We start from the raw sequence: 15657 nt of genomic DNA, 5'->3' as shown, positions 1-15657 counted from the left end.
TTTCCAACTGACTATATTCCCCCAAGTCCTGCATCAGCTGAAACAGTACCTCGCCTGCCCTCGCCCATGGAAAACAGCATAGAAATTGGCCAGCAAAAGCCATAACCAAAACAGATGTTTCTGGTTTTAAGGAGCATTTAAAAAGAAAAAAAGAAAAACCTTCTTTGTCTTGTTTTCCTCCCTCATCTGGCTCAAATAAATAGCAATAACAATGGCGTGTTTATGGAGTGTTGTTCCCATGATGCTTTGCAAGGCACTGTACTTAAGCTAAGTGAGGGACATAGACAGCTGGAAGCTGGTTGCTTGAATCTAGGCCCTCTTCCCAATAACTCTCACACAAACCAGCCATGTTCTCCACAGAGGAGACACAAAGGCCACATTCACACCATACATATAAAGCGCTATGATGCCACACTCTTCCCTCAAAGAGTTCTGGGAGCTGTAGTTTGCTCAGGGTGTTGGGGTAGTTGTTGGGAGAGCCCTGTTCCCCTACCAGAGCTCTCCATGAAGAGGGACTAATGGTTAAATTACTCTGGGAATTGGAGGTCTCTGAGGCGAATATGCAACCTCATAACAACTCTCTGCTATTCTTAACTAGATTTTATTTATAAAAATATTTGTATATCGCTGCATTGTATACGGCGCAGCGGTATGTATATATGCAGTTTACAGCAGTAAAACCACGCAATAAAAACCATATTTTAAAAGTTAAAACACAGACATCAGTGAACCATTGTGGAATGCACCTCCATAGGCCTGGTGGAACAGAAAAAGTTTTCAGCAGGTGTTTAAAAGTTGGCACAGAAGGTGCTTGCTAAATCTCTAATGGCAGAGATTCCAGGTGACTCTTTATCCACAGCGAACGAGGATTGTAGTCACTGCACACCCTCCCCCCAACTTGCTTTTTAGCTTGTGTTCTGGTGAGCTGCAAGGGAAGAATGCAGGGCTGAGCTGTTTTGTGGGTGTGTGGGTGTGTGAGAGAGAGAGAGAGTAGATTTTGGTGTGTCACCGAGGGAATTTTTGCACTTTCTGCTCCGAAAAATAGATGACACCTCTGCATGCTTGCCACTACAGTAGACGCTTTTGCATTCTAGTCCTCGGCTGCCTTCCATTCTAGAAGTCTAGAAAGCCATAGAAAACAAAGTGTTCCTACTTGTAGTTGGTGCAACAGCTACAGCCATTTCTGGACCAGGAAAGCTTGGCCACAGTGGTTCCTGCACTTGTTGCTTCCAGGCTGGATTGCTGCAGTGCGCTCTGTATGGGGCTCTCCTTGCACTTGATCCAGAAGCTGTGAGGTAAGTTAGGCTGAGAGACTGAGACTGGCCCAAGTCCATCCGGTCAACTTCAGGGCTGATTGGGGGATTTGAACCCTGGTCTCCTATGTCCTAGTCTGACACTAACCTACTAAACCACACTGACAACATATTCTGAATAATTGTGTGTGTGCGCGCGTGCAATTAAATGGCTTTGAAAACACATGAGGCTGCCTGTATTAGCTACTAGGTGCTCTGCAATAACCTTTCCCTCACAGCACTCTACTGCTTTGCCATAAGGGCCCACACACACAAAAATTGTGGTTGGCTTTTGCAGCATGAAGATCAGAAGGCAGAGACATCTCCTTATTACTCATCTCACCTGCTTACACTCACGTTCAAACGAAGCCATAGGAAAATGGCCACAGGAGAGAATGAAACAAAGATGATGTTGTGGTTTGTAAGGGGGGGCAGCATTAAAAATACTTCTTTGTATATGTCACATACAAAGGTGAGGTTTAGCTGTTTCATCCAAAAGGGTGCTTCCTGTTAAATGCTGATTGAAAGTAGTTTGTTAAGGGTGCTGAGAATTGTTAGGAGGCCCCTAACAGAGCTACAATTCCCAGAGTGGTTTAATAGTCAATCCCTCTTCTAAGGGAACTCTGGAGGGGAATATGGGGGGCCCTGACAACTCTCGACACCCATCACAAACTACAGTTCCCATAATTCCTTGGGGGGAGCCATGGCTGTTTAAAGTGGCATCACAGCTCTTTAAATGGTGCAAATGTAGACCTAATCTCTGTTGAAAGAGTGTTTGATGCCAAGGGACCTGCAACCTTAAATGGTTAGATCAGTTGGTCCTCTATAACACTGCGGACAACCAATAAGATGCCTCTGAATGAGCTTGGTGAACGAGCTGGGATATAGAGGCTCAGATGATCTTACAGCATCCTGGACACAAGTTGTTCAGGGCTTTGTATATCAACGCAACATGGGGGGGCAGGGAATCTGGCCTTGCGGATACTGTTGGACTTCCATCATTCATGACTCATGGGTTTCCTGGCTGGGATTGGTGTGACCAACACCTGGTGGCAGGGGCAGTCCAAACATGAGAAGGGAGTGAAGCAGCCCGCCTCGGGCAACAGAATCCAATGGGCAGTGCCCCAAAGGGTACTTCACCCACTCCTGTTGCGCAGTGGCAGCTTCCATCAAGATCTCGCACAATCTTGTGGAACTCCAGTGGGATATTGCGAAGCTTTCACAAGACCTCACTGAGCTCTGCACAATCTCACGAGGTCTCACGGAAAGCTGTGTGATCCTGGTAAGTGAGGCTTGGCAAGGGGGCAGCACTTTCCCATTTCACCTCTGGCAGTAAAATGGGATGGATTGCCCCTGCCTTGAGAGACACAGATTCTTCATCCCTGGTAGACATGAAAGGGGGGCGGGGGTGGGAGGAGTAGAGATGCCTTTCAACAGGAAGCCACTTCATAAACATAGAACTGCTTGACTCTGGAAACTCAACCTTGAAATGCATTTACTTATCAAAACCAGACTGGAGTCAGCTCTGGGATTATTATTATTTTTTCTGAAGTGGTGAGACCTGACAATTCTTCAAAGCTAGGAAAGTAACAAGGCACAGTTTTGTTTGAGAGAGAGAGAGCTGAGTGCAGTTTCAGAACTATCCTTTGTTGTATGCTTCCCAGTGACAGTGTTGGAGGCGCTCCAGCCACAAATGACAGGAAAACCAGGCTCCCTTGCCTACGGAGCCATGAAACCCAAAGCTTCGGCCTTCCAAAGTCAACAGAAAGACATTGCCGAAGAAAAACAGCCGCTGTAAGAGCAGCAGAAGCAAAAGCTCCGCTGCAGGAGATTAGATGCTTTGAGAAGTGGTTACTGGAAAATCATTGTATTGCAAGATTTTGCACTTTTTGCAAAACTTCACACTTTTCCAAATTTGGCAACGATTACTGCAAAATGGATTTAAAAATAAAAATGGGGGTGGGGTGCTTTTGATCTTCCTTAAACATCTGTGCCCAGATATTTCTTCCATGTATAAGTTCACATATGCAGACAATTTGCTATAGGCTCTGTTGGGTGCCTGTTCTCGAAGCTACTAACATGAGTTTGGCCAAACTGTGAGAGGCAGTGAAGGATAGGCGTGCCTGGCGTGCTCTGGTCCATGGGGTCACGAAGAGTCGGACACGACTGAACGACTGAACAACAACTACTGTTGGGTGCCACCATCAGAGCAGGGGCCCCTCTTGGTAGTTTCTCCACCCTCACAAGGCTCAAGGGTGTGAATGGTAGCTCCCTAAGCTATGAAATTCCCTCAACACAGAGTTGTGCTGGGCACCTTCACTATACACGTTTCATCATATGCCGAAGGCATTATGTCTTTACCCTGGCCTTTGGCATTTGAGATTTATAGTTTAAGGACTCGCCCTATTATTGTAATCATCATTTGTTTTAAAATGTTTTTAATGCTGTAATTTATGCCATTGCAGTAAAACCTTAGGATGGAGGATGGCTAAATAATCAATAATAATAATAATAATAATAATAATAATAATAATAATAATAAATAATTCTCTCATGTACATAGTAGCCGTTACATAAAAATTGAATAAATGCAACGTTAGGCTTCATGAGTAGGACCACTGTTTCCATCCAAATGGTGGGAAGTAATAGTTCCACTTTGTTCTTCACTGGTCAAACCTCATCTTCAGCATCATGTCCAGTTATAGGTCCTGCTCTTTTAAGGAGGATAGAGATAAACTGGAACATGTTCAGGTAGGGCAAGAAGGATGACCAGGGGTATGGAAAACAAGCTGTGGGAGAAGAGGTTGAAAGAACTGGGTTGATTCAGGCTAGATAAAAGAAGATGAGGGAGATAGAGGAATAGGGGTCTATAACAACAGAAGCACATCCTGGATCAGGCCAATGGCTCATCTAATCATGTTCTCACTTGGACCAGCCAGATGCCTGTGGGAAACCAGCAAGCAGGATTCAAGTTCATGAGCACTTTCCTGGGTTTCCTGGAAACTGGTATTCAGGAGCTATTGCTGCATCTGACTGTGGGGGCAGTGCATAGCGATTGTGGCCAGTAGCCACTGATAGTCCTCTCTCTCCTCCACAAGTCTCCTAACCACCTTCAGCACCCTTAACAAACTACACTTCCCAGGATCCTTTGGGGGGAATTCATGGCTGTTTAAAGCATAATACTGCTTTAAATACATGGTGTGGGTGCAGGCTGTGTCACACAAGCTCTTGTACCTGTGCACAGACAGCATGTGCCTGTGTTTGGTGTGAACAAGCTGACTCTCATCGCCACCCAAGTTTCAAATGGAAACCAGAAGTAAGGGCTATGTTTTACTGTCAGCTTCTTCCTCAGCCCATGATCTCTCTGTCTCTCTCTTTGAGCAACACATTGTTTCTTCCAACCACAGTGAAGCGAAAGAAAGCTGCTTTCTGCAGCCTGGCTGTGGTGAAATTATTTTGAGCCTCCCAGTGGCTTTGGAATCCCACAGTTCTCTTGCAAAGTTTAGGATGAATTAAATTTTTATCTTCCCCGAGTTTTTTTTTTTTTAATGCAGCTCTCATAAATCACACTTAATGGGGGGTATTAGCAGAGAGTTAACGGCAATTAAGCGACGAAATGTGTGTATTCTGGCTCGGAAATGTGGAGAAACACATTGATTTTTATGATCTCTTGAAATGCAGAGATGAAAGCTTCCATCCTAATTAAAGACAAAATAGATTCAAAGCAAAGACCACTTCCTCTCTCCTCCCTACCCTTTTGAATTCTTACATTCCTGATAGTAGAAGCTTGAAGAAGGCAAAAGCTTTCAGTAAGCCTAAGGAATGGAACTGCCATGAATGAAGGCACTCTACCTCAGAATACCAAGTCATGCAGACGCACAGATGATGGCCATAGTATTTGCATCCTGTTTGCAAGCTTTCCAATAGCATTTGGACTACCTCAGAAGTTGGTGGACTCTCCATCATTGGAGATCTTCAAGCGAAGGTTGGATGGTCATCTGTCAGGGGTTTCTCCTAGCCCAATAGTTGTATGATTCTATAATTCATCCTTCAACAGGCTTCCTTCCCACTGCTTGATAAGCCTGAGAGCAATGTGAGAGGAGTAGAGAGAAGGGATTTCTGCTGGAACAGAAGCAAGCCGCAGCAGCAGCAGCAGCCACTCTATCCATCTGCCTGCAAAAGTTCAGCTTGACTCCGTCATACTCAAAGCACCAGCAGGTTAATAACTGTCACTGGAACAGATGGTTTCTCAGTAGAAATGTGCACCTCTCCACCGCCCGCGACATACGCACGGTTCTTCAGCTGTTTGCTAGAACTGCTGGCACAGCGTATCTTGGGTTTCCAAGGCAACACCTGTGTTTTTGGCACTTGGCACTGACATTATGCAGCTGATAAGAGGCATCATCTTAAGAGCCTCAAGGCAGACTGCTGGGGTGGCAGGTGGCTGCTCTTCCACTCTGCCTCCCAACACACACACACACACACACACCACACACACAGCCTTAAATCCCAACAAATATTGCTGGTGGGATTATGGGGAATGGGTAAGAAGTAAAATGCAGCTTATACAGCAATGCAACCACAGGGGCAAGTCACCACAGAATTCTGCATTTGAGCTGGGTCTTGGTAGGAATCCACATTTTCACACACACATTTCATTTGTAGTTGAAGTTCTTCTTGTTGTTCTCCTCCTTTGTTGCATTTTTGCCCCACCTTTTCCTCCAAGGAGCTCAAAGTGGCATGCATGGTTCTTCCCCTTCTCATTTAATCCCCACAACAACCCTGTGAGGTTGATTAAGCCAAGAGGCAGTGACTGATCCAAGGTCACCCAGTGAGCTTCATGGCTGACCTGATCTCCCAGGTCCTAGTCACACATTATAAACCCTCCCATCAAGGTTACTTATACAATATTTATGTAAGGCGTACAATTTCCTGGGAACTGCAGTTTGTTCATGGTGCTGGGAACTGCAACTTCATGAGCGGTAAACCACAGTTCCCAGAATCATTTGGGGAAAACCATATGCTTTCAAAATGTATGTTGTGTTCACAGCCAAAATATAAGATGGGAGACACCTGGCTTGCCAGGTGAAAAGGTTCTAGGGGTCTTAGTAAACCACAAGTTTAACAGGAATCATAGACTCTTAGAATTGTAGAGCTGGACGGGACCCCAAGGGTCATCCAGTCCAACCTCCTGCAATGCAATAATCTTAACATGTGGTCCCCCATCCAATCTGCAACCAGATCAGACCCTGCTTACTAAACAGTATGGTGCAGCAGCAGCAGCAGCAGCAGCAGCAGCAGCAAAAACAATTTCTGGAGCGATTTCTGTTCTTATCCTGAAGCAAAGTTCTTAACCTGAAGCATTATTTCTGGGTTAGCAGAGTATGTAACCTGAAGCGTATGTAACCTGAGGTACCACTGTACAACTCTTATTCTGGGCGCCACAATTTAAGGAGGATATTTTGCAGAGCGTGTGCAGAGGAGGATGAGCAAGATTATAAAGAGTCTGGAAACCAAGCTGGATGAGGAACAGTTGAGGGAGTTGGGCGTGTTCAGCCTGGAATAGGGGAGGCTGAGAGGAGATATGGTAGCCATTTTCAAATATCAGAAGGGCTGTCACATGGAACGAGCTTGTTTTCTCCAGCTCTGGAGGGTAGGACTCAAAGCAATGGCTTCAGGTTACAAGAAAGGAGATTCTGACTAAACATTGGGGAGAACTTTTGGACAGTAAGAGCTGTTTGATGGTGGAATGGACTCTTCAGAAAGTGGTGGACTCTCCTCCATTGCTTGGGTGGTCATCTGCCATGGATGCTTTACTTGATATTCCTGCATTGCAGGGAGTTGGATTTGTTCCCACCCATCCCAGTGAGTGCTCCCTTTTGCTTTTGTCCCCACTTCCCAATTTGTAGATTTGTGTGTGCTCATTTTGCACAAACTGAGCATGTGCAGGAATCAGCAGAACTGTGTGTGCAAACAGTAACACACACCCAGGAATTCCCAATTTAATACAAGCTTGCATGGGCACTCTTAAAATGGCACACATTTCCCATTCCAAAACAGGAAATTGCTTTGATAAGCGGTATCTGAATGAATAGAGTACAGCCAGCCAACCGGCCAATTTCCTAGACATAGCTATGAAACATTTGCATTGTGAATAAACTGAAGCAGCTCTTCCACATGTGCAGGCTATCACTTTTTCAATTGCAGTAGTGCCGACCCTACCATTAGGAAAAGTAAGGTAGCTGCCTCAGGCAGCAGATGCTGTGGGTCAGGCAGCAGTGGTCAAATGCTTATGAAAATAACTCCATGTGGCCTGCCATACACTGCCTAAGATGCCATCAGGTGCATTGGAAGATGCTGTCCCACCCACTGACACCTGGATGACCACATGTTCCCCATCCCTGGCCTTGAGGAGTCAGACAAAACATCCTGTATAAAATCAATGAGTTCTGCTCTCACAGACAGCATTTGAGAGAGACTGGCTTTTCTCATTTGTGAAAATATCCATGGGCTGCATTCAGTGTTCAAGGGCTCTTGCACCAATGGGCAGCTGAATTTTAATGTTGGAAACAGAAGAATCCCACTCAACAGGTTATGTAATTTATTGCACAAAAGTCATGCTCTTGCACAGGAACATTCTGCTCGTGCAAGACATCTCGCCTGCTTAGTGGCTTTAACTTGACGCTACATTGGATACAAAGGCTGACAATTTGCTGCCTGAAAGGAACTTTCTCTGTGTCCATTGTGCAAAAGCCAGCTACAATGTAACTAGCAATTGAATCTTCAGAATGGTGGGTTCTGGGTTGGTTGGTTTTTTGCAGGTGTGTTCTGTAACCCAACATTGCCACAGTAATGACAAACTACATAATTAGTGGTGGGTTTGTACTGGTGCTGTGCAAAACTCTCTGCACCCTTAACAAATGCTTCCAAATGATTCTTAAAGTGGTATTGTAGCCCTTTAATTGTGTCATCTCTGCAAAGCCTAGGACTTGCACCAAACATCCACAGTACAGTTGCCAGGATCTTCAGGCAGCATTGACTTCTCTATGTTGCTCTTCACAGACTGCTGCTCTTGTGGTTTTTACTTTCCATACTTGATTGTAGCACCAAGCTCCTTGGTGATGTAGTTTGTCACCACCATGAGCAATTTCTCTTGAACAGATGAGTTTCCCATGACCAGTGCTGTGAGCTGTGCCACATCCATCCAATCCAGGTTCCTAACAATGGCCCGGACATCTTCATAAAGCTGTTGTTGCTCTCTTGGAGGCAGTTCCAGAATAATTTGAGGGACGGGCTTAAATTGTCCACTGGCCATTGAGGCTGCAATCAAGCCACCAAGTGCCCCACCTAGAAAAGCAACACAGAGAGGTGTTTTAAGCCACCCTGCTCTCAAACATTACACCTCTATCTAGAAAGCCTTTTTGCAGATTCAATCATTCTGCTGCATTCATTCTCTCACGCACCCACGCACCCCTTGTCTCCTGTTGTGGGGATAGATTGGAGCTCATAAACTTGAAAACCCAGCTAGTAGGCATACTGAACTTACTGAACATGTGTTAGCCATGTCCTTAGACTACAAATATGGTCGTGCTGAGTAGGATTAGCATTTGATACGACCTAAGTAATGAAGCAGCTCTTGAGGGCTGCTTTTGGAAAGGAGAAATCCCTCAAAGTAAGGAAAGTTAGAAGTAAGCTAGAGCAGGGAGTTGGAAGACACAAGGGGGGGCATTTGGGAGGTGTAGACATTTTGCCCATTGACAGCTGTAAGGCAGAAAGGGAACAGGATGGAAGATAGAGGGGAAATAGCTCACTGGATTGAGAGGATTTCTGGTTCTGATCACATCCATCCCAAACTGCAATTTAATGTGTTTGTTCACCTCCGCCACCTCAAAAAATCCACTCTAGCTGTACTTGCACATAATGCTACGCCAAACCGTGGTCTGCCACAAACGTGCTGTCTCCCAAAGAGCAGACTGCAGAGTCCTTTTAGCTCTGTGCGGCACAACACGTAAGCCAGCCAGGATCATGATTTAGTGAAGCTGCCTTAGAGCAGTGTTTTTCAACCACTGTTCCGCGGCACACTAGTGTGCCGCGAGATGTTGCCTGGTGTGCCGTGGGAAAAATTGAAAAATTCAAGAGAATTACTTTATATATAGTCAATATAGGCACAGAGTTAAATTTTTTAACATTTTCTAACGGTGGTGTGCCTCGTGATTTTTTTCATGAAACAAGTGTGCCTTTGCCCAAAAAAGGTTGAAAAACACTGCCTTAGAGTGACACCCTCAGTACTGCTTCCACTGACTAGCAGCCGCTCTCCAGGGTTTCAGGCAGAAGTCTCTCCTAGTCCTACTCTGAAGGTGCTGGCAGTCGAACCTGGGACCTTCTGCTTGCCAGCCAGGTGCTCCCTCCACTGAGCCACAGCCTTTTGCCTTCCCTTCACCAACATGTGTGTTTCCGTATTGATTCACTAGTGTCTTAGTTAAATGGCAAGATCATTTTGCACTGAGGTTTCCCTTTCATAAGGGAGGATGTATGGTACTCACCCAACGCAAGGCCAACTGGTCCGCCCATCAAGCCTCCAGTGAAGGCGCCCAAACCTGCCAGAAGTGCTCCTCGTCCCGAATGTTTGATGGCTGCCTTCATTCCCCGCACTTCAGATATCCGGCACAGAAGTTGCATCACATCATTCACATTAATTGGCATTGTTTAGACCTTGAACGTTTGGTTTTTTTTAAAAAAAAAATGTACAATGGTCACAACACATGCATGCACAATTCAACAACTTGTTTTAAAACTATACTGGCGAAAAACACACACATAGCATGCTGGGCAGCTGCCTTCCACTTTGAGTCAGGCCACTGGCCTATATAGCTCAGGGTTGCCCACACTGATTGGCAGTAGCTCTTCTGGATTTCAGGCAGGGAGTTTTCTCATCCACACCTGGAGATGCAGGAGGTTGAACCCGGGACCTTCTCCTTGGAAGGCAAATGTTCTACCACTGAGCCGCTTCCCCTCCCAGCTTCCCACAATTATCTTAAGCTTGACAAGCCTCATGATTCATCTGTTGGCTTTGAACTGCAGTGCTTTGGGCAAACCTTTTTGGGTCTTAGTTGCTGTACTTTTCTCATATGCAGCCAGAGACCAAGGATCTACTCCCTGTTTTTATTGGAAAGCAAAAAGATACAGTGGAACCTCAGTTGTTGAACGTAATCCGTTCCGGGAGACCGTTTTACTTACAAAACATTTGACTTACGAAACAAGGCACAATGGGCAGTTGGCAATTTCAATGGAGAAAATTGAGAAATGCGCCTCAGAAGCCATTCGACTTCCATGGTGAATTTGAAAATGGAAGCAACTACTTTCGGGTTTTCAGTGTTCTGAAACGGAAATGTTTGGCTTCTGAGACGCTCGAAAACCAGGGTTCCACTGTACAAGGTTGCAAACAACAATCTTCTTCCACAGCTGCAAAGAAGTTTGGTCTTGTTTTATGACCCATATTTAATGCCTTCTGGCACCCCCATAAAGGTAAAGGTAAAGGGACCCCTGACCATTAGGTCCAGTTGCAGATGACTCTGGGGTTACGGTGCTCATCTCGCTTTACTGGCCGAAGGAGCCAGCATTTGTCCACAGATAGCTTCCGGGTCATGTGGCCAGCTTGACTAAGCCGCTTCTGGCGAACCAGAGCAGCGCACAGAAACACCGTTTACCTTCCCGCCAGAGCGGTACCTATTTATCTACCTGCACTTTGATGTGCTTTCGAACTGCTAGGTTGGCAGGAGCAGGGACCGAGCAACAGGAACTCACCCTATCACGGGGATTCGAACCACCGACCTTCTGATCAGCAAGCCCAAGGCTCAGTGGTTTAACCCACAGCGCCACCCACGTCCTGGCACCCCCATACTTCCACTTAATTTCTTGTTATCTTACAATACATTTCTGTGTGTGCTTAATAACCTCATTTATTATTCTTTTTGTTATTATTTGAACCTATTAATAGGCTTTTTTAAACAAAACGTAACTCAGAGTCACTTATAATCATACATTAAAACAAATTTGAAATTAAAACAGAGTAAAAACAAAAGGCAAAAATGCATTCTTTTTTAAAAAAAATGTAAATGGCAAGACCAAGGCATTCCACCCACTGAAGGGGCTACAGACAATTAAAAACAAAGGTCCGGCAGAAAATAAACTTTTTAAAATTATTTCATTGCAGCTGACACCCAAGTGCAAGCAGAACCTGCATAAGGTGTAATACAAACCCTACGGGTGGTATTCAGTGTTAGTCCTACTCAGAGTTGACCCACTGAAATTAATGAGCATAAGTTAATCATGCATATTAACTTCAAAGGCTCTGCTCTGAGTAGAATTAGCACTGAATGCCATCCACAGAAACTTGAAAAAGGAATATAATCTAAAAAGTGAAATGTTGCATTGCAACTAATTTTTTTTAAAAAACCACACCCTACTCCTCTCATTTTTCCTAGCTCAATGAATAACAAATCCTACCCTGTTTCAATTAACAAAATGCCCAGTAAAGGATTCAGGCAGAAAACTAGGGCAGCGGTGCATGCATACAAGGGAGTAAGTCTCATTGAAGTCAGTGGGCCTTACTTCTGAACAAACATGTTAATAAAGAAGACTCAAAAATAGTTTAAGAGATTTTACAATATCACTCACACAACAGCTTCTCTCCTAGAGGAACCTCTTTGGATAGAATAAGACAGCAAAATGGACCTCTTCAAGAGATAGTTCTTTTGGTTCAGGAAGCAGGCAAATTAATAAATGAAAGTAAGAAACTTTGAATAAAACCTGACTTTCAGTTTAACAAAAACCCCACTGCTCGCAGTTTATTGCTAATCCAATCAAGCCTCAGACACGCCTCCTTTAATCAATTGGCTCCCTCTCTGCTCCTGTGTCTCACACAAACTTGTCAGTTTTAACTTCAAGGCTCTCAGTAGCCAAGTCTGTTATCTGAATGTCCAGATAAGTGTCACCTTTGCTCCTTTAGTTTCACCACACCCTAGAGTACAAAGGTTCTCCCCTGCTCAAATGCCGCCTGGAATTCTCTCCCAGAATAGCCTACCTACGCCACCCCCCTCCCATGCTATCAAATTCTTCTTCAAACCCACCTGGTCCAAGGAACCTTTTGCTTATCCTCCTAATGCTGGAGTCCTGTGTCCTCTTCTGGGCACAACAAGGAGGATATTGGCAAGCTGAAATGTGTGCTGAGAAGATGGAGCAAGATGACAGAGGGCCTGGAAGCCAAGCCTTATGAGGAATGGTTGAGTTGGGTATGCTTTGCCTGGAGAGGAGGAGGCTGAGAGGTAGTAAGATTGCCATCTTCAAATATCTAAAGGGGTGTCACTTAGATGGAAGACGGAGCAAGTTTGTGAGGTAGTTTCTAGCTCAGATAGTTGAATCTGCATTTCCTCCCTTCTAACTCTGAGTAGACAAGGGTTAAGAGAAGTAGGTGTCTGGACCAGGGATGAAGCGAGGAGGGGAATGGGCCTTCCATACAAGTGATGGCAGGGAGTGGGAGGTATGGAGGTGGATGAAGGTATCCATTGGGGAGGAGGAGAGCTAGTTACATCAAAGCACTTGCTTCCTCTGTTTGCCCAACGTACATCAGAATCTGTGAATGTTGAACAAGGAAATCTCTGGTCTAATGGTCTATAAAGCATTTATCATAAAATTAGAGACTTGGAAGGGGCCTCGATCATCATCTAGTCCAACTCCCTGCAAAGTAGAAATCAAAGCTAAAGCATCCAACCTCCAGTGAAGGATAGTCCTAGGTAGTCTGTCCTACCTATTTGAAGATGGCTATCACATCTTCTATCAGTCTCCTCTAAATCCATGGTAAACACCCTCAACTCCCTCAGCCATTCCTCATAAGGCTTGGTTGCCAGAACTTTGAGCATCTTGATTGCCGTCCTCTGCACGTGTTCCAGCTAATGCCTGTGGGAATACACTTCGTGGGTTTCTTTGAACCCGCGATTATTTGTATTAAGTTAATGTTAATATTATGCACTATTTTATGTATTCTTCCATGCAGAAGTGAAAGTGAAAGCAGGGCTCAGTGGGCGTCTCGCCACTGAGATCCCTCCGCCTAGACTTTTGGTTCCAGAGGTTTGAATTTGTGAATGATCAGTTAATCTGCTTCCCGCCTTTTTGGGGGGCAGCAACAGTGTTCCTATTGGTAAATTTATCGATCATGACGTTGCACTTGGTTGTCAATAAAAGGCTGCGGCTCCCTGTTTTAGGCGGGATAGTCAGGATTGAACAGTGGTTCAGATAGTTGGGGTTTTTGGGGAACGGGTTGGTTGGGTTGGTTGGGTTGGAAGCGCGTGCAGGAGGTAGATAGATTAGCATTGCGGAAGAATTGGCGGTAAAGGTTTAGTTAGCCTAGAACTTGCGGAAGAATTGGCGGTTCAGGGTCAGATAGCCTAGGTAAATGTTAGAACAGGTTAGGCATAGAGAAAGGTAATAGCCTATGCGGGTCAGCCAAAGCCATCTAAAAGAAACAGTGATTGTCTGTCTTTATTTCGTCTCGATTTTATTTTTCATAGTCTATAGGCGCTTTTGCCTGGCCGTAACTTTGGCCATCTTTTATTTGGGTACGTTAACTAAGGGAACAACTTAGGAGGTCGCAAGTGCTTCCAGGTACTTTTACGAGGCACTTTTCGTCGGACTACTCACGCACCTTCAGATTTAGCCTGGCGGACAACGGCGCGGTGTGAGTTTAAGCTCCGGAATTATTGGCCGTCCCGTAGGCTTGGCCGGTGCCATTGCAGGGACGCACGTGAGGCGCTGGCCACATATCCCCAGCAACTGGTATCCCGTGCGCAGTGGGCCTTGCCCTGCACGCGGGAGGCTCCAGCAAAGAACCCCCACAAATGCCCTCATGATTTGATTGTCAATAAGAGGGACAACCTGGCATGTGTAACTGAGACCTGGGCAGATGCGCTGAGAAACGCAGTGCCATCAGCTCCATCATGGACAAAGCTCTGGAGTTGATGCAAGGAGTCTTCCTTGGATGTACCGGAAGGTCTCACCAAGGAGCTCAAAGTGGTGTACATGGTTCTCTCCCTCCTCATTTAATCCACACAACCTGGCCCCCTGCCCGGTGAGGTAAGATTAGGTGAAGGATGGCAGTGACTGGCCAAAGGTCACCCAGTGCACTTCATTGCTGAGTGATTTGAAACCTGGTCTCTGCCAGGTCCTAGCCCAGCACTCTACTCCACTACATCACTCTGGCATATGTGCAATGCCTGCACTCAATCCTGGATGATTCTGCTTTCCCTTTAGCCCATATTGGACTTCAGAAACTGAGTCAGGAAAGTCATCCCACCTTATACACAAGTTAATGGAAAATGAGAACTCTCCTATCTCTCTGCCTTAACATCTTCATAAGTCTCCGTCTTTGCTCCTCTAGCTTCACCCCACTCCTCAGTTCAATGGTTTCTGCCATCTCAACCATTTCCTAGAAGTCTCTCCTTGAAATCTCCCACCCACTGCTTTTTCAAAATCTTCCTCAAAGCCACCTTGGTCCATGAAGCATTTGGCTTCACCTCCAAATCCTCATCCCAATGTCATAAATTGCATAGCCAATTGGACCTGGTTTCTCCCAAGTCCTAGCCCTGCACTCTGTCCACTACATGTCTCTGGCATATGTGTGATGCCATAGGGAGCTTTGCTCCCGTGCAAACAACAGCTTCACAGAAGCCATCATGACCACAGCAGGGAAGAAAAGGGTTAAAATGCACCACCAGCAGCAATTGTTGGCTTCATAACCACCCCACCCCCACAACCCAGTGACAGCAATTTGCATGCAACATGCAGATTTAAAAATAATAACAATGGTGCTGATACTTTTATCACCATGTCTACTTTGGTTCAGAGACAAATGACCATAGCTCATCTCCCGAAGGGTTCTCTGCTCTGGTTGAAAGAAGCTTTCAGAAGTGTTTCGTAGCCTAGATAACAGGACCCTTGTACCTGGAGATGAGAGCGATCGAACACTGGAGCTACAGTCACTCACCCATATTTACATCCCAGGATGTAATGGATCAGCCAGACCCATGTTTACATCACAGGAGGCTGTCCAATGTGCCTTGCTTGCATTTGCAAGCATTTCAGTGTGGAATTCCCCTAATAAATATTTTGCTATGCAATTTTGACTCTTATATGCATTTTTGCATCCATTGGCTGGCTGGCTAAAGAACTTGATCACAAAATTTTGAGAAGCAAATTTTGAAAGACAGCTTACATATTAGTTCCGGAATGCAAACTAAAATGCAAATTCCATTAAAATGAAAGCAAACTCGAATTTTTCCCTCATCCCTACTAGGGTGTCTTGCAAACAGTT

The 15657-nt window shown here is 45.3% G+C and overlaps 1 protein-coding gene across 1 annotated transcript; it reads right to left on the bottom strand.

Annotated features, from left to right (window-relative positions):
• Positions 1 to 8233: 8233 nt before the first annotated feature.
• Positions 8234 to 12275, bottom strand: LOC117050821 (protein C19orf12 homolog). The gene is made up of 3 exons (XM_033156704.1): positions 11970 to 12275; positions 9836 to 10004; positions 8234 to 8639 (listed from the first exon to the last, which is right to left on the bottom strand). The coding sequence occupies exons 2-3, from the start codon at positions 9993 to 9995 to the stop codon at positions 8374 to 8376; spliced, it is 426 nt and encodes a 141-aa protein (XP_033012595.1). The 5' UTR covers positions 9996 to 10004; positions 11970 to 12275; the 3' UTR covers positions 8234 to 8373.
• Positions 12276 to 15657: the final 3382 nt, after the last annotated feature.

This window comes from Lacerta agilis, chromosome 8 (genome assembly GCF_009819535.1).
Source record: "Lacerta agilis isolate rLacAgi1 chromosome 8, rLacAgi1.pri, whole genome shotgun sequence".
Lineage (NCBI taxonomy): Eukaryota > Metazoa > Chordata > Lepidosauria > Squamata > Lacertidae > Lacerta > Lacerta agilis.
Note: the sequence above shows the minus strand (reverse complement) of the source record. Positions and strands in the feature narration are given on the sequence as shown.